Here is a 25568-nt window from a genome sequence, read left to right on the forward strand (position 1 = left end):
TTCTAGGCGCAGTCAGGGCGTTGAGGGTATCTGGTTTGGTGGCTGCAGGATTAGGTCTCTGCTATTTGCAGATGATGTGGTCCTGATGGCTTCATCTGGCCAGGATCTTCAGCTCTCACTTCATCGGTTCGCAGCAGAGTGTGAAGCGACCCTGGGAACAGTGGATTGTGAGGTCGACAGGCGGGTGGGTGAGGCGTCTTCAGTAATGCGGACGCTGTATCGATCCGTTGTAGTGAAGAAAGAGCTGAGCCGGAAGGCAAAGCTCTCAATTTACCGGTCGATCTACGTTCCCATCCTCACCTATGGTCATGAGCTTTGGGTCATGACCGAAAGGACAAGATCACGGGTACAAGCGGCCGAAATTAGTTTCCTCCGCCGGGTGGCGGGGCTCTCCCTTAGAGATAGGGTGAGAAGCTCTGTCATCCGGGAGGAGCTCAAAGTAAAGCCGCTGCTCCTCCACAGAGAGGAGCCAGATGAGGTGGTTCGGGCATCTGGTCAGGATGCCACCCGAACGCCTCCCTAGGGAGGTGTTTCGGGCACGTCCGAGCAGTAGGAGGCCACGGGGAAGACCCAGGACACGTTGGGAAGACTATCTCTCCCGGCTGGCCTGGGAACGCCTCGGGATCCCCCGGGAGGAGCTGGACGAAGTGGCTGGGGAGAGGGAAGTCTGGGCTTCCCTGCTTAGGCTGCTGCCCCCGCGACCCGACCTCGGATAAGCGGAAGAAGATGGATGGATGGATGGATGGATACGAGGGCTGTGAATCTTTGGGTGTCCCACGATTCGATTCAAAAACGATTTTTCCCGATTCAAAAGGATTCTCTATTCATTCAATACATAGAAGTCTGGGCTTCCCTGCTTAGGCTGCTGCCCCCGCGACCCGACCTCGGATAAGCGGAAGAAGATGGAAGGTGTAGATAGAACATGTTGAAACAGAAAGTAAGCAGATATTAACAGTAAATTAACAAGTAGATTAAAAAATAATTTTCTACTGCTTGTCCCTCATAATTTTGACAAAATAATAGAATGATAAATGACACAATATGTTACTGCATATGTAGCAGCTAAATCAGGAGCCTTTTTTTGTTTACTTACAAGACAACTTGTCTTTTAGTAGTATGTTCACTATTTTATTTTATTTAAGGACAAACTTGCAATAAGAAACATATGTTGAATGTACCCTAAGATTTTTTTGTTAAAATAAAGCCAATAATTACATTTTTTGTGGTACCTTTTATTTAGAAAAGTACTGAAAACTACCAAAATACTTTTTGTACCGGTACCAAAATATTGGTATCGGGACAACACTAATACACACACACCACTGGCAGAAATATAGATCGGTGCCTATGTAACCACACCCCACCTGATCCAAAAGTATCCTAGTTAATCTTTTAAAAATGTACACTGGGGAGGAGGCTGGCCGACAGCACAAAAGTACATCTGTCAATTTGTGATGTCACAAATGGCCCACTATTGAAAAGACAAACTACCAAACACATCGTTCAGAGACATCTCTAACTGCGTGCAAGCCGAGTGGTCCGCATTTACACTCAACTAAGAAATTGAGTAGCGTACCGCAAATGGGCGGCGAGTTTAAAACCCCTGCCTCAAGTCTGTGCTGAGCAATACACGGACCAGGGATGCTTCCTTCTTTTGCCTTGTCCCCTGGCAACACTCGCATGCTTCTGAAAAGTGGACATGAGCCTGGGAAACTCTCTTTCTGGAGCAGACGGAAGCACAGAGCACAGCGGGAACGGAATGTCCAAAAGGAAGGAGCGATACCCCCTCCATAGCCCGGACTCAGTGCACTGCCGCTTCATTGTTGCTGCAGGGCTTCCTGTAGCCACTCTAGGCTGGAAATGAATGTGTGGAATTAACTAGAAAGGGGAGAACCCGCAACCACGTTACATCTCTGTGACATTACATTATCCCATGGCTCATTGTAAAAATTGCTTTAATAACAATTAGAATTCCAAAATGTTCAAATGTGATTGTTATATTTTACAGTCCTGTGCAAAAGTTTTGGGCCAGATTTGTTACAATATGAAAATATATGAAGCTAAACAGACGGACAGTGTTGTTATGATTCCAGTACATGGACAGTTACATGACGCCATATTAACCTGAATGGTAAAAAATTAGGGATGTTCCGATTCGGGTTTTATGCTGCCGATTCTGATACCAATCATCCATGAGTGAGATCGGCCGATACCAATACTGACCACATGTATTAACAGTAAATCTTTCAATTTAAAATTAGTGAAATAAAACAAAACCAAAACAATAGTTCACAATAATTAAACCAAAATTACAAACTACTACTATTTGATTCCCGGGCGCGGGCACCGCTGCTGCCCACTGCTCCCCTCACCTCCCAGGGGGTGAACAAGGAGACGGGTCAAATGCAGAGGACAAATTTCACCACACCTAGTGTGTGTGCGACAATCATTGGTACTTTAACTTTAAATTCTCTAGTTTTTTTCCTCCAAGTCAATCTTTTTGTAGGGCATAATTCCCCAAGTTTGTAAACATTAACAACAAAAAAACAACACAATGATTTTGGGGAAATAAAAATATCAATCTATAATCATTTTAGTATCGGTCATATAATGATACTACCTTTGGTATCGACAGCACAAATTTATGAATAAATCTGTCCTCCTCTTCCATGTTGTGTACTGACCGTGACAATGCGAACATCCTCTCTATGGACTCTTACTAATCTACTTGTTAATGTCCTGTTCATAACAGCTTATTTTCTGCTGTAACGTGGTTTCCTCTACACTTCTTAAATTTCACTAAGCACTTATTTCTTGGTGTTGTTCCAAACTAGCTCAGTCGTTAGCTTAGCTATTAGCATGATTCCTGCTGGCTTGCTCCCAGTGTGTAACATGTTTAGCCTTGTCCTCCAGTGATAAAGATACTTAAAACACTAATAAGCTCAGTGTATTTGCAGTACTGGATGCAATTATGATTAGCTTAGGGGACTGCTTATAACTTATTTTCTGTAACTCTATAAAAAAAATTATAAATACATCCATGCATAACATTGTATCCTTATTAACATTAAAACAACAAAAAGAAAGAAATATAGGTCAACTTACAAAAAACAACAACAATTTTAACATTGTTTTTCAGTCTGTAACAGAAAAGGTTCAAAGTCCATCAATGTGCCTGAAATAAATAAACAACGTATTCCTTAATTAAACTATTTTGACCAAATATGACACAAAATTAATAAACTCAATAAATAATAAACAAATAAAACTGATCAGCAACATTAACAATTAACAATATAAAAAACACTTTAGCCTACGAAACAAAAATTCATAAAACAATTGGGGCTGATTTTTTTTGTGAGGAAGTCAGGATGAATAGCTACAATAATATACAAAAAAAGATATACAACACATCTATACTTTTAAACAGTTTCTCAACAAATTGTTATGGATTGTGCTAAGGATATGTGTAGCAGTTATACAGCAACTGCTGCATGTAAGAAAGCTAATCAAAACAACGCAGTGAGTAGCAGACCAAGAACTTATGCAGATGGAATATTTTGCATTACAAAACAAGCACTCTGCGCGTCCTTGATCTTTAACGTGTTAACAATACTGAGTTTAAGTACCTCCACTTACTAGATTTACTACTTGTTGTTGCACAACCTGCACTGCATTATGGACAACATGCTGACAGTCAAGTGGACAATAAAGTCCCACTATGACACTCTGAAGCACAGGCAGAATTACATGTAAAAAAAAAAAAAAAAAAAAAACAATACAAAAGTGACAATAAAACAGGTCCGAAATAAAGCAAAAGAAGATCAATGTGCAAACTTCATGACCGACATGTTGCATTTTATATTGCTTTTCTACATGCCGTTTCAAAACGTTTTCTTTACGCCACAGCAAAAAAGACAAAAAAACAGTTGTTTGCTAAAATTAACAAGATGTTAAATGTAATAAACATCGCATATTAATTCCCTTCTTTAAAATAAAAGATAATTAATGTAAATTAAAAATTAATGATATTCAATTGGGATTTTTAATTCACTGCACTGTTATTAATTTGATTGAAAAACAATAGACAGTAGATAAGATTTGAATGGAGTAATTGTGCATCAAAGTGTCTGCCTCATACATGGACTGTGATAGACATGCACCAGGTTTGCATGTTCTCAGTTTAACATGTATATTTTGGCTGTAATGCATAATGTGCTTTTTTCCCCCGAGGTAAATTTGAAAGATGTGACGTTCGTGAGCGACTCAGGTCTTTTGAACGGGTCTTTTAAGTAAACGACACGTACCGATTTGCAGTTTCCAGCCATTTGTGTTTGCCTTCATATTTGTTTGCGCCAACTAACTGGACTAGAGCCACAATGAGAAAAAATAAAAACACTAAATGATATACATTCAAAGGAAATGTAGCAACATTTTGGATGCATTTGGATGCAATTTTGCATTGACAATTATATAGTTTCTTAATTTTTACTATAGTTGTCCATCCATTCATCCATTTTCTAACGCTTCTCCCTTTCGGGGTTGCGGGGGGTGCTGGAGCCTATCCTGTTTTTATATTATTTCATTCCTATTCATGTAAAGGGACAAGCGGTAGAAAATGGATGGATAGATGGATGTATTCATGTATTATGTGCAGGCTATTTTTTTTTATACTGCTATAATGCTCTTGTGTGAAAAGGTGCAGTAACGTTGTAATTTGCACTGAAGCAATCTGCAGCCTGTCTAGTTTTGAATGTGCCACACAGTTATTTTTAGGCGAGGAACAATTCAAAATAGTGATTTCACTGTCAAAGCATCGCAATAAGGTATTACCAGTGGTGGGCTGTCAGGGCCAGCAAGGCCTTCTCTGCTGGCCTAACATAACCAGAAATCATGATCCTAATTAAAGATAAAAGTATTTTTTTTATTTATTTTCCCTAAATATCTAAAAGTATTCATATTCTCTTCATGTCATGTTATGCTCCTTCCAGCGCTGTTGTTTTTAGGTTAGAGTTTTTATCCAATCAGAATTCAGCTAGCTTATGTTGCCATGCTGTACGAAATCTGCCTGGGCCTTCAGAATCCACAATGTGGGCGTCTGTGCACTGTAAGTGAACGGACACATACAGTTGATAGATAATTGCGATAGCCAATCAGATCACGAGTTGTTGTCAGTAAAGCCTTCTAGCTGAACGTGACATTCACGTGTCCTGTGATTGGATATTCACTTGGGAGTTCCAAGTGAGTATCCAATCACAAGTTGCGAAAACAGGAAGTGGCACCGGAGCCATAGAAAGCCACAGAAAACTCACCGGTACTCACTTTTTTAACCCACAAAGAAGGAGAGCAAAATGTTGATTAGGTGGCAGATATATATTTGCAAAGCCATTTTCAAGAAGGATATTTAAAGAGAAACTACATCTTATGAGACGAGGTCAGCGGTGAAATGGTTTGCCCGCCACTTTCACATGAATCATCCGACTACGAGCGGTACCACTGGCTTATACGGCGTCGGATGGGTGCTACAATTGTGAGTTCAAATATTTTAATACTTTATTTTTTCATGTTTTATAAAATTATTTTAATTTTGACAGCACCACGTAAGATATGTTTTAATCGTGGGTTTATTGAATGTTAAATGCGCCGAAAAATAGACCCATTTGTACACTGTTGAGGGGATTCAATGTACAGTAGTGTGCAAGTGTGTTTTTGTATAGTATCTCCAGCCGTGTCCATGTGGTGACATTAGTTACGATATTTTGAGAGGTGACGTTGGACTAAGTAGGACATCACTGAAGACCTAGGTGAGAAACGCATGGCCCGCCACTGGGTATTACTATATGGAATGTTTACAATGAAAACACATGCCCATGTAATCATTATCTTCACATATTTTCCACAAATAGAGTACAAACTGGTATGAATTAGATTTATCCGAATCCATGTTAAAGTTGAGTAACCTCTGACAAAGAAAAACTATGAGCCAGTCTCCTGAACAGCTCTTTAAAAGCAACGACTCCTCACGTACAAAGAGCCATAAATCCCCTCCTGTTAATATTATAAACAGCTCCAGGTATTATGCAGTACAAGTGTACACCGCTACAATTTTCTACAATAATAAATATGCATTATTGTTAAATGATCTCTCTGTGTAGGAATTTCAGATCTTCGTAAATGCAGGATTGTTGACACTGTTGGAGTAGCAGAGGGGTCGGCAACCCAAAATGTAGAAAGAGCCATATTGGACCAAAAAAATCAACAAAAAAAATCAGTCTAGAGCCGCAAAAATGTAAAAGCGTTATATAAGTGTTATAATGAAGGCAACACATGATGTAAGTGTCTATATTAGCCTACTATCAAAATTACTTTAAAAGTCTTATATACGTAAGTGTTATAATGAAGACAACAAATGATGTAAGTGTTTATATTAACCTACTATCAAAACGACTTTAAAAGCCTTATATAAGTGTTATAATGAAGACAACACATGACGTAGCCTACTATCAAAGGCTGACGCAAATCTTTGTTGACAGAAATGTTGTATTTAAATTTTTATTCTACACATTTTTGCAACATTGGAAATCATTAGTAAAATAGAGGCTTCTCACAGTATGAGATAACTTCTGGAAATTACTAGCTCAGAATGGTCAAAAGGTACAGATGTGTGCGTCCAAGTTAAAGGAAACGGCAGGCTGTCTTCTTCTAATGGATTTACTAATATTTTTGCAAGCTGGGTAACGTTTGCTGTGGTCTGGAACAACATGGCACACAAACAACTATTACAAATGCAGCCAATATTACATATAGATAATGTGTCATGAGACATGCAAATATAAATTAAATACAAAGAGGACATAAGTAAAGGAAAATAAATTAGCTCAAATATACCTACAAACGAGGCATAATGATGCAATATGTACAAAACAGCTAGCCTAAATAGCATCGATTAGCTTGCAGTCATGCACTGACCAAATATGCTTGATAAGCACTCCAGCAAATTAATAACATCAACAAAGCTCACCTTTGTGCATTCCCGCACAGCATAAAACGGTGTACAAAATGAGACAAAGAAGGAGTGGCTTGAAACACGTCTTTCTGTGGCAGCATCGGAGAAAGTTGTACATGTAAACAAGCTACGATGAGTTCAAGGATCGCTGAAATTAGTAGGACAAAACGGTGCTTGCCATCTACTCTCATCAGTGAAGCATGTATAACAAACAGTGGGATTTCTAACCATGAAGACGGTTTGTGTCGTGTGTTTTGTCCTACAGACAATACACTAAAACAAAATAATATATTTTTTTAATTATTTTTCTATTTTAACACATCTCTGAAAGAGATCCAGGGAGCCACTAGGGCGGCGCTAAAGAGCCCCGGTATATCTTACAATTGCAAGCATAGACATCTTATAAGTAGACGCAGCATCGAGCGCAACTGCCTTCTGGCGCTGACGAGACGTGGGGCCGCCATCTTGGAGTGGTGATCCGCTCCACTCAGTGCAATTCATTTGGCAGGAGCAATGAACTGTCAGCGCATTTAATTCATTTTACCTCACTGAATAACACTGATTTTCACGCGTTTTTTTGTCATACGTGTAGCTATGATAAAGGACACATGTTTTGGCGTGTTTTATTATTCATAGTTTGCTTAACAGTAATAGAATATTCTTATATGCTATAAGTGACGTCCAAGATCAAAACTGGGAATATAATCCCAGAGAAGGGGGAAAAAAAACGGTCAGCTATTTTTAAATTGAAGAAACAATACGATTAGGTTATATATAAATGATAAATGGGTTATACTTGTATAGCGCTTTTCTACCTTCAAGGTACTCAAAGCGCTTTGACAGTATTTCCACATTCACCCATTCACACACACATTCACACACTGATGGCGGGAGCTGCCATGCAAGGCGCTAACCAGCAGCCATCAGGAGCAAGGGATGAAGTGTCTTGCCCAAGGACACAACGGATGTGACTATAGGATGATAGAAGGTGGGGATTGAACCCCAGTAACCAGCAACCCTCCGATTGCTGGCACGGCCACTCTACCAACTTCGCCACGCTGTCCTTATACATGGGTATATCCTACATAAACAATGTATGAATACATTAGATATCTATATATCTTAGGGACCTATAGACTGTATCTCTGTTGCAGCAGCAGAGAGTTTATTCTTTCTTGACACTTTGTATTGATATTTTTATTACATTCTTCCCTAAAATTATCATGTTTACAGTGATTGTTTTATATGTATTTTTTATGTATGTCGCTTTGGATAAAAGAGTCTGCCAAATACTTAAACATAAACATATGTAAACACCTGAAAGTCTTTATATCGGCTAAAACCACCAATCTGGCTTTTACAATCTTTATCTTCATCATGTATTTCAACGTTATGTTATTCAAGTATGACATTTTTAAATTGAATTGATTTCATTGACAGGCAATTCTATTATGGTCATACTCTTGTTTGCTAGCGGCTACGATTTCAGCACTATTGAAGATCTTTGCTCCTCCACTCTGTGGTAATATTGTTTTCACAAAATACAACCAATAGTACGTTAATGTTAAATCTTACTTGTGAAAATTAATCCCCCGATTCCTATTTTCAACAGTCTGCTCATTTGAGCAGGAAAACGATGAACACCAGCCCGGCATCTTTGTTTTCTTTGATTGATTGATTGAAACTTTTATTAGTTGATTGCACAGTACAGTACATATTCCATACAATTGACCACTAAATGGTAACACCCGAATAAGTTTTCAACTTGTTTAAGTCGGGGTCCACTTAAATTGATTCATGATACAGATATATACTATCATCATAATACAGTCATCACACAAGATAATCATCAGAGTATATACATTGAATTATTTACATTATTTACAATCCGGGGTGTGGTATGTTGAGAGGAGGGCGGGGGGGTTTGGTTCACTTCACACTTCAGTCATCAACAATTGCATCATCAGAGAAATGTACATTGGAACTGTGTAGGACTGACTTGGTAGGATATGTACAGCAAGTAGTGGACATAGAGAGAGAGATCAGAAAGCATAAGAATAAGTATCTACATTTGATTATTTACATTTATTTACAATCCGGGGAGGTAGGATGTGGAAGGGAGGGTGTTAGTTTAGGGTTGAAGTTGCCTGGAGGTGTTCTTTTAGTGCGGTTTTGAAGGAGGATAGAGATGCCCTTTCTTTTACACCTGTTGGGAGTGCATTCCATATTGATGTGGCATAGAAGTTTTGAGTTTAGACCTTTGTTAGATCGTAATCTGGGTTTAACGTGGTTAGTGGAGCTCCCCCTGGTGTTGTGGTTATGGCGGTCATTTACGTTAAGGAAGTAGTTTGACATGTACTTCGGTATCAGGGAGGTGGAGCGGATTTTATAGACTAGGCTCAGTGCAAGTTGTTTTACTCTGTCCTCCACCCTGAGCCAGCCCACTTTTCTACCTGTCAACTGTCAGTTTAGGCTGCTCGCCGGCTCCTCATCACCACTTCAAGATGGCGGCCGAATTTCTCGCGTCACAGCAGCCAATGCTGCGTTTACTTATAAGATGTCTATGATTGCAAGTACATTAACCGCAATGGCGCCACACATTACAGGTAAGTTAAAAAACACACAAAGCTGAACAATAACATTTGCGGAAAGTGCTACAAGGCATGCTGGGAAGCCAGCACAAACACCCAGCGACGTTATATAGTGTATTACTTTGCAGGTACTTTCTTATCAAAAATACGTTTTAACTTTTATAGCGGATTTTAAGCTCACCGCATGCTGAAACCCCTCAACCCGTCTCCTGTCGCGCGCACGGGTCCGTCTCCGTTTCACTGCGCAGGCGCAAGAACACTTCCGCAATCTCTACCAATCACCTTTAAGGCAGGGTACGTCCACGAACACGGGGACTCCTCACATAAACATAAACACCAGCAAGTAGACCGATGGAATGGCGGTGACCTAATTGCAATATTAGTCAACGAAACAACTGGTGTATATTTCTGACCTTTAATAGTTGAGAGGTAAGCTCGGGAGGGAGCGTGAACCCCGCTAAGCCGCTCACGTGACGCGCGTGACGTAACTGCAGTGTTGCCACCAGATAAACCTGCTCTTAACGTATCACTGTTGCACATAAAAACAAACCGCATAAACGTTATCATTACCACACAAACCAGCTAGCGTGGAGTTTATAATGTAGCACCGTGCCGTGGGAAAGATCACGTGATTGAACAAGCAATAATGGCCGCATTAGGAGATACGTCCCATAATTCAAAATAACAACATGAAGTACGTGTTATTTTATGTCATTTTGCAGCGATATATAATGCAAGGTGCTCCCCGAGATCAAGTCCACGATGACGTCAACGTTAGTGTTCAGAATGTCATCCCACATATTATGTAACCAGCGTAGCTCAGGATTGCATTTGATAACATCACACCGCATGCACCGAATCACGATTGCACGAGTAAATGCGATTAGATGTTGTTTTACCTTTCAGGGTAGATTCAGGCATTCTCCCCGGAGTACTATAGAGTCTTCCAACTGCAGAGATGCGCTCCTCTCCGCGTCTGACAGCGGCGACCTTTGTGTTGTCATTCGTTGCAAGTCAAAAGATCAAAGCGTTTCATGTTGTACGATAAACATGCATGCAAGTGCATTGGAGGCAGCGCTCCTTGCCGTGGAAGCAACACGCTGCATCCCATCAAGGCTTGGTGGTAAAATCCCTATATAGAAGATGCAGCTGGGTGGAACGTGGACTTGGATTCATGTGCTGAAGTGCGCCCCTCAGCGCATCATGTCTGAGCTGCCATGACAGGAGCAGCCTTGTAAAAACCTGGACTGGAGTATCTCCGTGGGCTCTGCAGTGTCACGCATCTGCAATTGAAGAAAACTCCAGAAAACAAAAAGGTATGGTAAGGTACACTATATTGCCAAAAGTATTTGGCCACCCATCCAAATGATCAGAATCAGGTGTCCTAATCACTTGGCCTGGCCACAGGTGTATAAAATCAAGCACTTAGGCATGGAGACTGTTTCTACAAACATGAAAGAATCAGTGATTTCCAGCGTGGAACTGTCATAAGATGCCACCTGTGCAACAAATCCAGTCGTGAAATTTCCTCGCTCCTAAATATTCCAAAGTCAACTTTATTATAAGAAAATGGAAGAGTTTGGGAACAACAGCAACTCAGCCATGTAAACTGACGGAGAGGGGTCAGCGGATGCTGAAGCGCAAAGTGCAAAGACTTTCTGCACAGTCAGTTGCTACAGAGCTCCAAACTTCATGTGACCTTCCAATTAGCCCACGTACAGTACGCAGAGCGCTTCATGGAATGGGTTTCCATGGCCTAGCAGCTGCATCTAAGCCATACATCACCAAGTCCAATGCAAAGCGTGGGATGCAGTGGTGTAAAGCAGTGGTCCCCAACCTTTTTGTAACTGCGGACCGGTCAATGCTTGAAAATGTGTCCCACGGACCGGGGGGGGGGGGTTTAGGTTGTCATAAAAAAATACAATCATGTGTGCTTACGGACTGTATCCCTGCAGACTGTATTGATCTAAATTTGATATACTGTATATTGTAGGAACCAGAAATATTAATAACAGAAAGAAACAACCCTTTTGTGCGAATGAGTGTGAATCAATCAATCAATCAATGTTTATTTATCTAGCCCTAAATCACAAAAGTCTCGAAGGGCTGCACAAGCGAATGAGTGTGAATGAGTGCAGTAATTGTAAGTGTATCTTGTGTTTTTTATGTTGATTTAATAAAATAAAAAAAATAATAATAATAATTTAAAAAAAAAAATTTTTTTTTATTCTTGTGCGGCTCGGTACCAATCGATCCACAGTTGGGGACCACCGGTGTAAAGCACGTCGCCACTGGACTCTAGAGCAGTGGAGACGTGTTCTCTGGAGTGATGAATCATGCTTTTCCATCTGGCAATCTGATGGACCAGTCTGGGTTTGGAGGTTGCCAGGAGAACGGTACATCTCTTACTGCATTGTGCAGAGTGGGAAATTTGGTGGAGGAGGAATTATGGTATGGGGTTGTCTTTCAGGAGTAGGGCTTGGCCCCTTAGTTCCAGTGAAAGGAACTTTGAACGCTCCAGGATACCAAAACATTTTGGACAATTCCATGCTCCCAACCTTGTGGGAACAGTTTGGAACGGGCCCCTTCTTCTTCCAACATGACTGTGCACCAGTGCACAAAGCAAGGTCCATAAAGACATGGATGACAGAGTCTGGTGTTGACGAACTTGACTGGCCTGCACAGAGTCCTGACCTGAACCCGATACAACACCTTTGGGATGAATTAGAACGGAGACTGAGAGCCAGGCCTTCTCGACCAACATCAGTGTGTGACCTCACCAATGTGCTTTTGGAAGAATGGTGGAAAATTCCTATAAACACACTCCGCAACCTTCCCAGAAGAGTTGAAGCTGTAATAGCTGCAAAAGGTGGACCGACATCATATTGAACCCAAGGGTTAGGAATGGGATGGCACTTCAAGTTCATATGTGAGTCAAGGCAGGTGGCCAAACACTTTTGGCAATATAGTGTATATAAAGGCAAATAGTAAACCACACATCTGCTGACATTTTAAATATACACAATTCCATCAGATAGTAAAATGAACAGTCAAATACATCAACGCATGTCATAGAAACCTCTAGGGATATTACGCTATAGTGTGATTCTCAAACTGTGTAGCAGGCTCCATCTAGTGGTACGCCAAATAATCACTGTTCAAACTGTGTAGTATTTTAGTGGCTCATAATGAAAAACATACTTGTTAAATAGAACATTGGCCTTGTTTTTAATGAATACTTGGGCCTACTGCACTACTGTATTTTAATGTTGGTCATCATAGTGGTACTTGGAAAGCAAAGTTTTTTTTCTGAGGTGGTACATAGTTGGAGAACGGCTAGACTACAGCATCATAACTTTCCTGCATTCCGTGATCTCGCATTTAATGTTTTTTTCCGCAAGTTTACAAAAAAGTTAAGAGAAATGATTTAACATTTGCATATGGAATATAAGCCAAGTCATGGTTCATCCATGCGAGTGTAAGGATTATAATATTCCACATTCTATATTGCTACTTTTCTATTATCCTCTTTTCTGACTTATAAAACAGGCATGTACACAGATATCTTAGGAGACAGGTGCTTAAACCACACAAAAAATGTATCACCATCACACATATTATTCATAAAATTATTAAAATAAAAATCACAGAGGGTTATTTTCAATGTATAGTAACCAAAACAAACTAAAATGTATTCAATTTAATTGACATATGTATTGTACACAACTTTTTTTTTACATATTGTGTACAATACACGTATTTATCAAATAAATGTATTGTCCAAATATTTATAAAATAAATATTCATTTTAAAAAGAATCATTACATATAAAAAATATTATTTGATAAAATGTGTATATTACACACATTTTAAAAATAATTGTATTTATAAAACAAATGTGTACAATACACAGATTTTTTTCATGAATCTGTATTGTACACATTTATTTTATAAATATGTACAATACACATTTATTTTTCTAAATGTGTGTATTGTACATCTCTGTTTTATTTAAAAATCTATCAAATTAGTTTCATAAAAATAAGTATAAGTATTAATTTTTATACACACAATAGACACTTTGTTTTATAAATACGTGTATTGTGAATGTGTGTATTGTTTACACATTTACTTGTGTATTGTATGCATTTATTTTATAAATGTTACACATAGTAAGAAAAACAAATGTGTACAATACACACATTTAGAAAAATAAATGTGTGCAGTTTACACTTTGTATGAATGTTAGACATTCTATCAATAATAAAAAATACATGTATTTTATAAATGTGTGTATTGTACACATTTATTTTACCAATGTTACACATTTTATCAATACGACAAACAAAAGTGTGTCATGTCTGTGTAATCATGTTTTGTTTTAGTCATGTTTTGTTTAGTTATTGACTCTTTAGTTTCTGGCTTTTCACTCCCTTGTCTTGTTTCCATGGTTACCCATTAGTTTCACCTGTTCCACGTTTGGACTCATTATGCACTCTTGTTTGTCACCATAGCAACCCATTAGTTTTCACCTGTCATGTCACGCACCTGTTTTGAGTCACGCACCTGTTGTTAATCATGTCTGTGTTATTTAAGCTTTTCATTTTCTGTTGTTCGTCCTGGTGTCATATCTTTTCTAACCCTGCTATCCTCTCGTTTCAAGCCCTGTTCACGGTCCCATGCCACAGTAAGTGTTTTGTTATTTTGTGTTCAGTTTCTGCCTTTGTGCAAGTTTTGTTTTCATTCGCCAAGTTTTTTTTACCTCCGCCATTGTGCGCGCTTTTCGTTTGTTCCTTTTTGATAGTAATAAATAAATCATGTACCCACCTTCAAGCCATGTCCGATCCAAATTCACTTGCATCTTGGGAAAACAAAAACTCCATAGTCCAAGTCTTGACAAAGTGTACAATTGTGACATTTGTTTTATGAATGTTACACATTTTATCAATAAGAAAAATACATGTATTTTATAAGTGTGTATAATGACACATTAATTTCAATTAAAAAAAATCTGTACAATACATATATGTGTATTGTACATTTGTTTTAATAAAAAAATCTGTACAATGCCTACATTTATTTTTAACAAATGTATACATTGTACACATTTATTTCTATACAATTTACCTTTTTTTCAGTTTTTTGACCAAGTAGAGCATCACATTAATAATATACAACAAATATATATTTAATCAGATTGTCTCAGCTCAAATTAAGATCCACCTTTCATCTTAATAATTAGGACTTTAAGTGAAACAAAAGTAATTATGTTGTTGAATTTGTCTTTGATGATTTGTGATAAAAATTACATTTCCTTGTTTTTCACATTTCCATTGCACATTTCCTATTTATTGAAACGCACTTGTTGACAGGTATGTCTTCTCTCCCTGTTAATAAACATATGGACAAGGCTTTGAGCTGTTTTTCTATTTTGTGTAGGAAACGTCGGACCAGTACTGACGTAATGTTTTAGTGGCGCTAATGTTGTGGTTTATTTTGCAGAGGATTTTCACAAACATTATTACCTGTCCATCTGATGCTGCATGTCAGAGGAGACATAATGCAGGCTCAGAGCTAGCAATTTGGTGAGGTCAAACTGTGCATGAGATGTAAAATATTCCTAGTTCAGCGTTATAGACTGATAGTCACACATACACTAGGTGTGGTGAAATTATCCTCTGCATTTGACCCATCCCCTAGGAGGTGAGGGGAACAGTGAGCAGCAGCGGTGGCTGCGCTCGGGAATCAATTTGGTGATTTAACCCCCAATTCCAACCCTTGATGCTGAGTGCCAAGCAGGGAGGCAATGGGTCCCATTTGTATAGTCTTTAGTATGACTCGGCCGGGGTTTGAACTCACGACCTACCGATCTCAGGGCGGGCACTAACCACAAGGCCGCTGAGCAGGCTTGTCCAACAAAGGCCGCATGCAGAAAAAAATAAAAGTTGTAGGCCCTTTTTAAATTATATTTGTCACCTTTTGTTTACATGCTAAAATCTAATCAAGGTAGAGTCGAAACAGGCCAATGAAAAGAAAAGAAAAATACTTTGGGCACACCTGTCTGAGTTGATTTATAGCATGTGTCAAACTCTGGCCCGCGGGCCAAATTTGGCCCACCGTGTAATTTCACTTGGCCCGTGAGGTGATATCAAATTAACACTAGAGCTGGCCCGCCAATTATATACAGCGGCGGTGCCGCGGTACACCGCTAATTCTCATACTTGCCAAACCTCCCAGGAGACTCCCATATTTCGGTGCCCCTCCCGAGAATTGTAACGTCCCCTTTTTGTCCAGTCCAACAAGTGCTGGCTCAGTCACATAATATGTGCGGCTTTGACACGCACATATAAGTGAATGCAATGCATACTTGATCTTCAGAGATACAGGTTACACTGAGGGTGCCAGTATAAAAACCTTTAACATTGTTAGAAATATACGCCACAATGTGAACCCACACCAAACAAGAATGACAAACACATTTTGGGAGAACATCCGCACAGTAACACAACAAAAACACAACAGAACAAATACCCAGAATCCCATGAAGCACTAACTCTTCCGGGACGCTACAATATACACCCCCGCTACCTCCAAACACCGCCGCCCCCCACACACACACACACACCTTGTAGCGTCAGGTTCCAGGTGTTGTGCCGGATAATGCACCCCCGGCGTAGAATGCACCCCCTGACGGGAGTGTTATATCAACTAAAGCCCACACTTAAAGTTTCCACGTGCAAGATTGAATGTATTTGAAAAAGTTATTTAATAAGAAGCCAAAAGTGCAAAAAGAATAATGTTCGTGTTGGAGGAGTTGTGAATGAATGAAATATGAAATCCGTGCTGCAGTCGCTGCTGGGCCACATTAGGTACACCTGCAGACTGCAGCGCGGATTTCATATTTCATTCATTCACAACTCCTCCAACACGAACATTATTCTTTTTGCACTTTTGGCTTCTTATTAAATAACTTTTTCAAATACATTCAATCTTGCACGGGGAAACTTTAAGTGTGGGCTTTAGTTGATATAACACTCCCGTCAGGGGTTGCATTCTACGCCGGGGGTGCATTATCCGGCACAACACCTGGAACCTGACGCTACAAGGTGTGTGTATGTGTGTGTGTGTGTGTGTGGGGGGGGGGATTGGCGGAAGTGTATATTGTAGCGTCCCGGAAGAGTTAGTGCTGCATGGGATTCTGGGTATTTGTTCTGTTGTGTTTATGTTGTGTTACTGTGCGGATGTTCTCCCAAAATGTCTTTGTCATTCTTGTTTGGTGTGGATTCACAGTGTGGCGTATATTTCTAACAATGTTAAAGTTGATTATACGGCCACTCTCAGTGTAAACTGTATCGCTGTTGATGAAGTATGCTTTGCATTCACGTGAGTGTGTGTACAGAAGCCGCACATATCTTGCGACTGGGCGGGCAAGTTGTTAGAATGGATGAAAAGCGGACGTGACGTCAGCTCGTAGAGGACGTTAAAAGCAGTGCCTGTAAGGCACGCCCCCAAGACTGTGGATTACGAGATATAATGACTGATGAACACCTTCGTTCGATAATGAGGGATGCCTCAGCTCAAAGCCTGAGCCCCGACATGAATGAACTAGCATCCAAGAAAAGATGCCAGGTATCTGGCTTGGGCACATCAGATTAGATCAGTGTGTTGCAAACTGAGCAGTTTAAAGTCCTGAATGGTTGGTTTATTCCTTATTTTATTTTCAAATGCATTAGCCTGTGGAAAAAGTTAATGTTGATATTTACCTCAGAAGGCTGCAAATAGAAAAGTTTTGATTTAAATTGTATATGATATGCCATTGATATTTTTTAATTATTATTATTATTATTATTAGAAAACTCGATTTTGCATGTCACTATAAAGTTATATAAGCCTTGCTTGTTCAATATTTAATGCAAAACTTGTTTGGGTCCCTATCAAAAAGGTTAATTTGTTCAACCTTGGCCCGCGGCTTTGTTCAGTTTTAAATTTTGGCCCACTCTGTATTTGAGTTTGACACCCCTGATTTAAAGGGATTAACCTCATCCCATTCAGACAATAAATCCGGCATGGGGGAAAAATGTTTTTATTGTGTTTGGAATGTAAGAAGATCAATATAATTCCTATTAAAATAGCAAAACTTAACAAAAGCCAATTCTTACACAAGAGCAGCGTGTCATGATTGTGAACACTAATATCTTTCTACCCCACCCAATCATTCAGTCTTTTGTCCAAATCCACACGCACATGCAATGATGAGTCAAACTCTTAGGTGAGGTCACATTCAGTCTTCCATACAAAAACAAATCTTAACTCACAAAAGAGAGTCACATCTGTTGACCTTTTGCATAGACATAAAAGTATTCTGAACAACAGAGGAAAAAAAAACAATAACATTTTCAGCTGCTATTCAGCTAAGCCACTATAGTCAGTAAATATGGATATTTTTTCTGCAACAATACTTAGATGTTTGTTTCTTAGCAGAGATTACTAAATATGTGGAGAAGGACTGCAATGCGGCGTGTGAAATAATACATTTAAAAATACACAATCTTTGCATTTGGCACCGGACTCTGCACATGGAGGCGAAATGTGATACATCCTGTAATTACTTTTCACAGGTGTGGATTGAAGATAATGAAGCGAAAACTGGCGAAACAACATAGAGCAGGTGCAGTAGGGAAGGGACTCAAAAGGACCCAATCCTTGGTGAATCTCGCGTGAGAGGAAGGTGAGGAGTTAATCATTTTGCAATGCGGTCTGCGGAAAATGATGGAAAGCGCCACTCTACATAACAACTGACGCAGTGGTAAAAGTTGGAATTGCCACAAAAGACATTTTAAAATATTCAACGCCTCTACTGCCGTCTGGCGGCTAAAGTGAAGAGTGCACCCCTCCCCTACAATTTGTCGGTAAACTGCGGCGAATAGGACCATATGAATCCCCTTCCTACTGTAGATCCTTGCCTATTTGCTGTAAGAAATGTGTTTTTTTATGGTAACTTCAAATACAAAGTTAAATGTGATGGCACTATCTGCAGGGGGGAAAATAGTGATGCAGTGATCACTTAACATTTTCCAGCACCGAAAAATGCTTTGACAAGATGTGATGTTTAACTGCACGTTTTGTAAGTACAAATCTGTGTTGGTTTCCTATAGTAAAATATGTTTTATATGTTTGAGAGTATTCTTATGATTTAGACAGAACAAGGGTCTCCAACATGCATCACTATTAGAGCAGCTTTGACAATAAAAACGGTGAGGGGAGCTATTTGTGTTTTATTTTTTATTTTGTGGGTATTTGTCATTACATGGAAGCATAATCTCAGAGTTGAACACTTGTAAAAATATTAGGGCTGTCAAAGTTAACGCCATGCGATTAATCATAAAAAACATTGTAATAATCGTGTCTGAACACATTAATCACAGTTTAATTGCACTGCAATGTCTTAACCGCAGACGGTTGAAGGGTTTCATGTAAAACATAAACAATGTCCACGTACAACATTCTGTCACTAATATTGGGATCTTTTTTTTAAGTTAGTTTAAAATTATGCAAACAAGTAATTTTCCGCAATTATTTAAAAGTGGGATTAATCTGATTTGAAAACATTGTTTGACAGCACTAAAAATACATTGAATTATTTTAGGGGGCAAAGGCCACATTTTTTTCCCTTTCAGTACCTTTTTACTTGAGTTCTTTTGTTGTGTTCTTCCATTGTACATGATTTCACTAGAGGGTTTTTTTTTTGGGATAAATTAAAACATTTTAGTATCCAATTCTCTCACAGGTGCATACACTCCGCAGTTAATTTTCTTAATTTTTCAAAGGGCATAAAAATGTTCTTATTACTGTTTTTGCTCAACTCTTTTTAATCATCTTCAACCCCTCAACAAAAATACCAAAACGATGATGTCATAGTTTTTAATAAGTATAATGAAGTGAATTATATAGCGCTTTTCTCTAGAGACTCAAAGCGCTTTACATAGTGAAACCCATTATCTACATCTTTAAGCTACATTTAAACCAGTGTGGGTGGCACTGGGAGCACGCGGGTAAAGTGTCTTGCCCAAGGACACAACGGCAGTGCGAGAACGGAGGAAGCGGGATCGAACCTGGGACCCTCGAGTTGCTGGTACGGCTGCTCTATCAAGCAAGCCACACCGCCCCAATGCATTGTATATTCATTTGCATAACAGTAATGTTTTTTTACTCATATGTGACATTATCTGATCAAAAAGGCCTTTAAAGGGTCAAAATATATATTAAAAAAACAATGCATGTTTAATATTTTTGCTATGTACTGATATTTTTGTAAACTTTGAGCAAAAATAAAAATAAAAAAATCCAAAATGTTTTTACGCCATTTCGCTTTGAAGATAATTAAAATCAAATGTCACAAAAGGTATTATGCAAATATTCTTTGACTTGCGTGAGCTACTCAAAATCAGGTGGTGGGACTTAAGATACCTGTTGGAGACCCCTGATTGGGAGTGTCATTTTTTTTTTTTAAAGTTCACCATTTTTAGTTGTTTTTTTTTAAAATTAGGTGCGTTCATTATTTGCGGGGTTTTTTCGCCATTGGCTGGGTCATAGATCCCCCCAAAAATTATACTATTTATTTTAAGGGTAAACACTGCAATTTCAAGAAGTAAAACATTGCAATTATTCTGGGCGTAGGTAATGATTCTAGCCATGAGAGAGTCTTTTTAGTTGACGGTTTGCAGCATCCTAGCGCAAACATAATAAGAGGGATGTGTATTTCTTGTTCATGGATAAATATGCATGATCCTACTTCTAAATCGGCTGAGATAATAGTAACAAAATAGTAACAAGTAACATGATTCCACAGCATAGTTACACAACAGCTGCCTAGTGCACATAGCACATCATATACAGCAAATACCTGCCTGCACCTTTTGGAAAAGTGACCCTTTGAACTGCCGTCAATGACACCACAAATCAGGAGCGAGAAAGGAAAAGAGACCTGTTGCTACACAGTGGAACTAATTTAGAACACCCTAAAGCTAAACAAATTTCTGCAAGATTTGCATCAACAGTTTCTGTTGTGGAAGAAGTAAGCATTTAAATGAGCATTGTAAGCATCTAAAGCAGTGGTTCTTAACCTGGGTTCGATCGAACCCTAGGGGTTCGGTGAGTCGGCTTCAGGGGTTCGGCGGAGGTCAAAACACACCCGACTCATCGTGTAAATACAAACTTCTCCCTATCGGCGTATTACGGATATGGCAAAAGCTGACTGGTTTGCAGGTGTGTAATTTGTTGTGAGTTTATGCACTGTGTTGGTTTTGTTTGAACAAGGTGATGTTCATGCACAGTTCATTTTGTGCACCAGTAAAAAACATGGTAACACTTTAGTATGGGGAACATATTCACCATTAATTAGTTGCTTATTAACATGCAAATTAGTAACATATTGGCTCTTAACTAGTCATTATTAAGTACTTATTAATGCTTTATTCGGCATGGCTTATTATAATATAACCCTAACCCTAACCAAATAACTCTAAATTAAGTCTTTATTACTTAGAATATGTTCCCCTAGTGTCCAAATGACTCTAAATTAAGTCTTTGTTACTTAGAATATGTTCCCCATACTAATGTGTTACCAAAAACATATAACTTTGTCTTGAATTTGAAAAAAAAAAACATTTACATTTTTCACTAAAGAAAGGTTCGGTGAATGCGCATATGAAACTGGTGGGGTTCGGTACCTCCAACAAGGTTAAGAACCACTGATCTAAAGGCTTAAATGAGTGTTTATGTGATAACACTACAGCGATGGCAAGGAAGAAAAGTGTGACAATGGCCACAGAACAGTAAACCCGTCTGCTACGCACCAAAGGTTTTCATTTTATTTTGATATGATTTTCCGGTATAGTGGTGGGCTCATTGGTTTACAGCAGACATATATGGCAGCTGTCTTTTAGACTGGAATTTATTCTGGAAATGCTTATTTGAACTTTAACCTATTTCTATGGGGGAAATGGATTTGCAATGTGAACAAATAGGTCTGTCTTCAAAACCTTAAGAGGTTCAGCGGTTTTAAATATACTAGTGCAGGGGTGCCCAAAGGGCCGCCGAGTCGTTTAGTTTGGCCCGCCAAAGACTGGCTTCCCAAATTTAATAAATGTTCATACTGACCTTTTTCAAGCTCACACAAACATCGATGACTAACTAGTTGCTATCAAGCCAGAGCTGCCCCTACCCAGTACGCAGCTCTTGTGCTGTGCGTATCGGCCTGTAGGGGCCCCATTTTGCATAAATAGACATATGTAAAATAATGAAGATGATGAAAATGATCAAATGGTAATCATTAGGGATGTAACGGTATTGTAAATACCGCAGTTTTGCGGTATCAAAATCCTCACAATAACGCCGGGATGTACGTGTACGTGACCGTAAAAATTAAACTTGGTCAGTGGAGTTTTTTTCTGACATGTTTGAATTGGCCGGTCTGTAAAGTAAACTACACCTCCCAAAATTTCCTGTGTAGCGCAAGAGGTCTGTGTGTGAGAGGTTGGAAAAAGGAAGAGAAATATGAGTTATGTTACTAACAGACGGACAAACAAAACCTTATTTTTCAGTAATATTGAATCAACTTGTGGTTTAAATGGATTTGTTATCCATGTTTTAAGTAATAAATACGCCGCGGACAAAAAAAAAACAATTTGGTGACACTACATGCGAGGTGATAAGTAATATGAGAAGCTACATGAAAAACCATCACCAGGAAAATGTATTTAATGTCAGCAAGGCCAAGCATCAGTTTTCGTGGTATTTACATTATTTAACGTTAAATTATTAGTTAATTTTACTGAGAATCAGCATTTTCCAAAGTGATATGAAAAAATTATATTACAGTAGACACTGTTTCTCTAAATTTAAGTTGAAAGACACTCATTTTTGTTTTAATCTTGTTACACTGGATGTTTATATCATAAACATTGCAGCCATATCACTTTATATACTATGGAATTTTTAAGTAAATATTGTACCCTGGCCTCAATATCGTGATGATATTGTACCGTGAGATTTTGCTACCTCCAGGTTCTCCGGTTTCCTCCCACCTCCCAAGACATGCACCTGGGGATAGGTTGATTGGCAACACTAGTGTGTGAATGTGAGTGTCAATGTTGTCTATCTGTGGCGGCCCTGCGATGAGGTGGCGACTTGTCCAGGGTGTACCCCGCATTCCACCCGAATGCAGCTGGGATAGGCTCCAGCCACCCCCACAACCCCTAAAGGGACAAGCTGTAGAAAATGGATTGATGGATGGATTAATGGAGATTTTGCTACCGTTACATCCCTAGTAACCACTAAATGACAATGCGCCTTTTTATAAAATTTTACTTCGAACTTATTCAAGCCCCTTCCTGCTCAATCTTCCATGGCGTGCAGCATTAATGCACTTATCTTGCAAGGCAGTCAAACTGGATTTGATCCCGAATGGAAGTGGTGGCAATAAGCGAAGTTTGCAAATCTGTTATACGCCACGGTTAAGCTGGAGTTTATCCCAGCTGACTTCAGTCTTGACTGGTCACCAGCCAATCGCAGTTATTGAACAATTTCTTTCCCATTAAATCATTTTAGGCATCTAATTAAATTGAAGATGAGTGAAACTGTAAAAAATTATGTGAAAGGTTATAGGGCAGTGCTTAGGGCACCAATTTAGCAATGGGCAGCCCTTCATCTATCCATCTTATTTTCACTAATTTAAAGGCTATTTGAGTTTCACACTTACAATCGCTGTGTTTGGTCCATAGCTCATTAACACATTTTCAATTTGGCACTTGGAGAAAAAAAGTTTGGGCACCCCTACTCTAGTTTATACACCAGGTCCTGCTTTGTTGCTCCAATTCAACTTCCTTTATGTAACAAGTCTCGTGGATTATTAGTGACCATCTTCTGATTTGAGATTTTCGAGATAGCGGGAAAAAAATGTTGCGTTAGGATATGCAAAGTTTAAATTGAACTCACACATTGTGAGGGTGATGAACTACATCAAAAAGCGACTGTTTCAGTATCTTTGCCATTGTTGCATGCATGCAGCTCAAGTCTTTTTGTGTAATCAGATACGAATGTTTTGTGTAGACTGTTCTAAAGCATACTAAAATTGTTCTTATATCTGGGTGAGCGATGGACTAAATATAATTCCACTATATCATTGCAAATATCTATAAAGCTGTTATTTCTCCATTCCAATGATGAACAAGACCTGGATGACGACCTATTGACCGTCTTCTTGATGTTCTCTGCGGTCTTTTCCAAGATTCAGGGCGCCTGACTCTGACAGGCATGTAATGGCTTTGTGTGCATCTTGCTGAGGAGAGAGTTGATGTACGGCCAAATCCGATCGGTTTCTGTACCCGAAAATGAGTGCAGGATTCCCTGTGACCTGTGTAAGTAGAGACAAAAGAACAAGTTATAGGCACAATTTGTCATAAAAACTTTAGTACCAGCATACTAGGCCTTAAAGTGGTTTAACAGGGTGCTGTATTTGTATTACACATGAACATTAAATTCCCATAATGTCCACATATATGACAACTAGATCATTTGGACTATCATACCGTACAGTTATAATATGAGCCATTTCAAGAAACAGTACAACCTTTTATTTACATGTGTACCAGTTGTCACCACGGAGACACTCATTTCCCTCAAATTTATGACATCATAAGTTCCTACCTGTGGCGTTTTGTCATGTTAACATACAGCACACAAATATAATATGAACCACCTTTTCTCGGCTATATATACAATCTAGACAACAGAACCTACTTTGAGCTAGCTAAATGTGCGGTGTTGTCATATTGCGTCTGAAACGATCCAAATGCAAGAAAAATAGCGCCCGCAGATCAATTTCAGCCTTGATAAATCACACTGCGAATGCTAAATTATTATATTTGCAGTACACTCTTCCAGTATTTTGGGTGTTCTGATGATCAGCATATATATGAAGAAAAACACACTAAATGGATAGCACTCTCTATTTTGCTCAAGAGATGTAATCTTCTGTGCACAAGCTTAGTAGATCAGCTTTGCGTGTGCTAACAAGTTTGCACATGTTTTAATACACACAAACCTTTGGTATATCATGCCTATAAGGTGTATAGGAAGAAGAACGTTGAACCACAGTGTCTGCGATCTCCAAATTCACAGATTTATGGTTTGTGAGAAAACCCACCTATGCCCATTGTACTTTAGTTTTTTGGGGGGTTGTTTTTTTTGCAGATAACCCATACCATTCATCTTAAGTCAGCAAAAATGTATACTGTAGATATGTTAAAATGTAATAATACATAACCGCATAATAATACAGACTGGTTGAGTGCTTATAAATAAAGTTGATTTGATTTGATTTTGTTTGTATCCTGTACTACCTGCTGATGGCACCATATCCACAGGAAATAAGCATGTGTTCATCTCACATTCACTTGCAATCTTCTTGCGGTTGTGTGTTTTCAATTTTTTGGGGGTTGTATTTATTCCCTAAAATGCCTGCAAATGTACTTAACCTTCACATGATTTTAGCAAGAAACCTAAGAGTCAGAAAAGGCAATGATGCCGCTAGAGAAGGTTGAACTTATGAATATGTTAAAAGGAGAAAAACCTTTGGATGCCATAAGTCGCCGTTGTGGAGTGAACGCACATACACTATTTTTAACTTTTATTGCCAATCTTATGCTAACAAACGCTACAATTTCAAGAGGTTTTACCTCCCGTGCAAATACTTTTGTCTCCGTGCTTCTCCGGACACACAACAACACCTCTTCATTCTCCACCAATCCTCTTTCAAGCACAGACGGTGCGTTTGTGATCATAGGAAAAATTAACATCAAATCAAAACCACACAAACAAAAAATAATACCACCAGCAGTATGAATATATATATATATATATATATATATATATATATATATACACATCTTCATACTGCTGGTGGTATTATT

General features: G+C 38.9%; 2 protein-coding genes across 3 annotated transcripts in view; both read right to left on the bottom strand.

Moving 5' to 3' along the window:
• Window positions 1-10943, bottom strand: part of dnajc6 (DnaJ (Hsp40) homolog, subfamily C, member 6) — a 78069-nt gene extending 67126 nt beyond the window's left edge. The window contains exon 1 of one of the 2 annotated variants that reach the window (XM_061975746.2): window positions 10497-10943. In XM_061975746.2, the coding sequence (XP_061831730.1) occupies window positions 10497-10518 (22 nt within the window). In that variant the 5' untranslated portion in view covers window positions 10519-10943. The remainder of the gene's footprint in view (window positions 1-10496) is intronic. The other variant, XM_061975747.2, reaches the window with a different exon arrangement.
• A 6721-nt stretch (window positions 10944-17664) lies between these two features.
• The window catches only part of ak4 (adenylate kinase 4), a 28187-nt gene continuing 20283 nt past the window's right edge, over window positions 17665-25568 (bottom strand). The window contains exon 5 of the mRNA XM_061975748.2: window positions 17665-24010. Coding sequence (XP_061831732.1) covers window positions 23887-24010 — 124 coding nt within the window. The 3' untranslated portion in view covers window positions 17665-23886. The remainder of the gene's footprint in view (window positions 24011-25568) is intronic.

The sequence above is a fragment of the Nerophis lumbriciformis genome, linkage group LG14 (genome assembly GCF_033978685.3).
Source record: "Nerophis lumbriciformis linkage group LG14, RoL_Nlum_v2.1, whole genome shotgun sequence".
NCBI lineage: Eukaryota > Metazoa > Chordata > Actinopteri > Syngnathiformes > Syngnathidae > Nerophis > Nerophis lumbriciformis.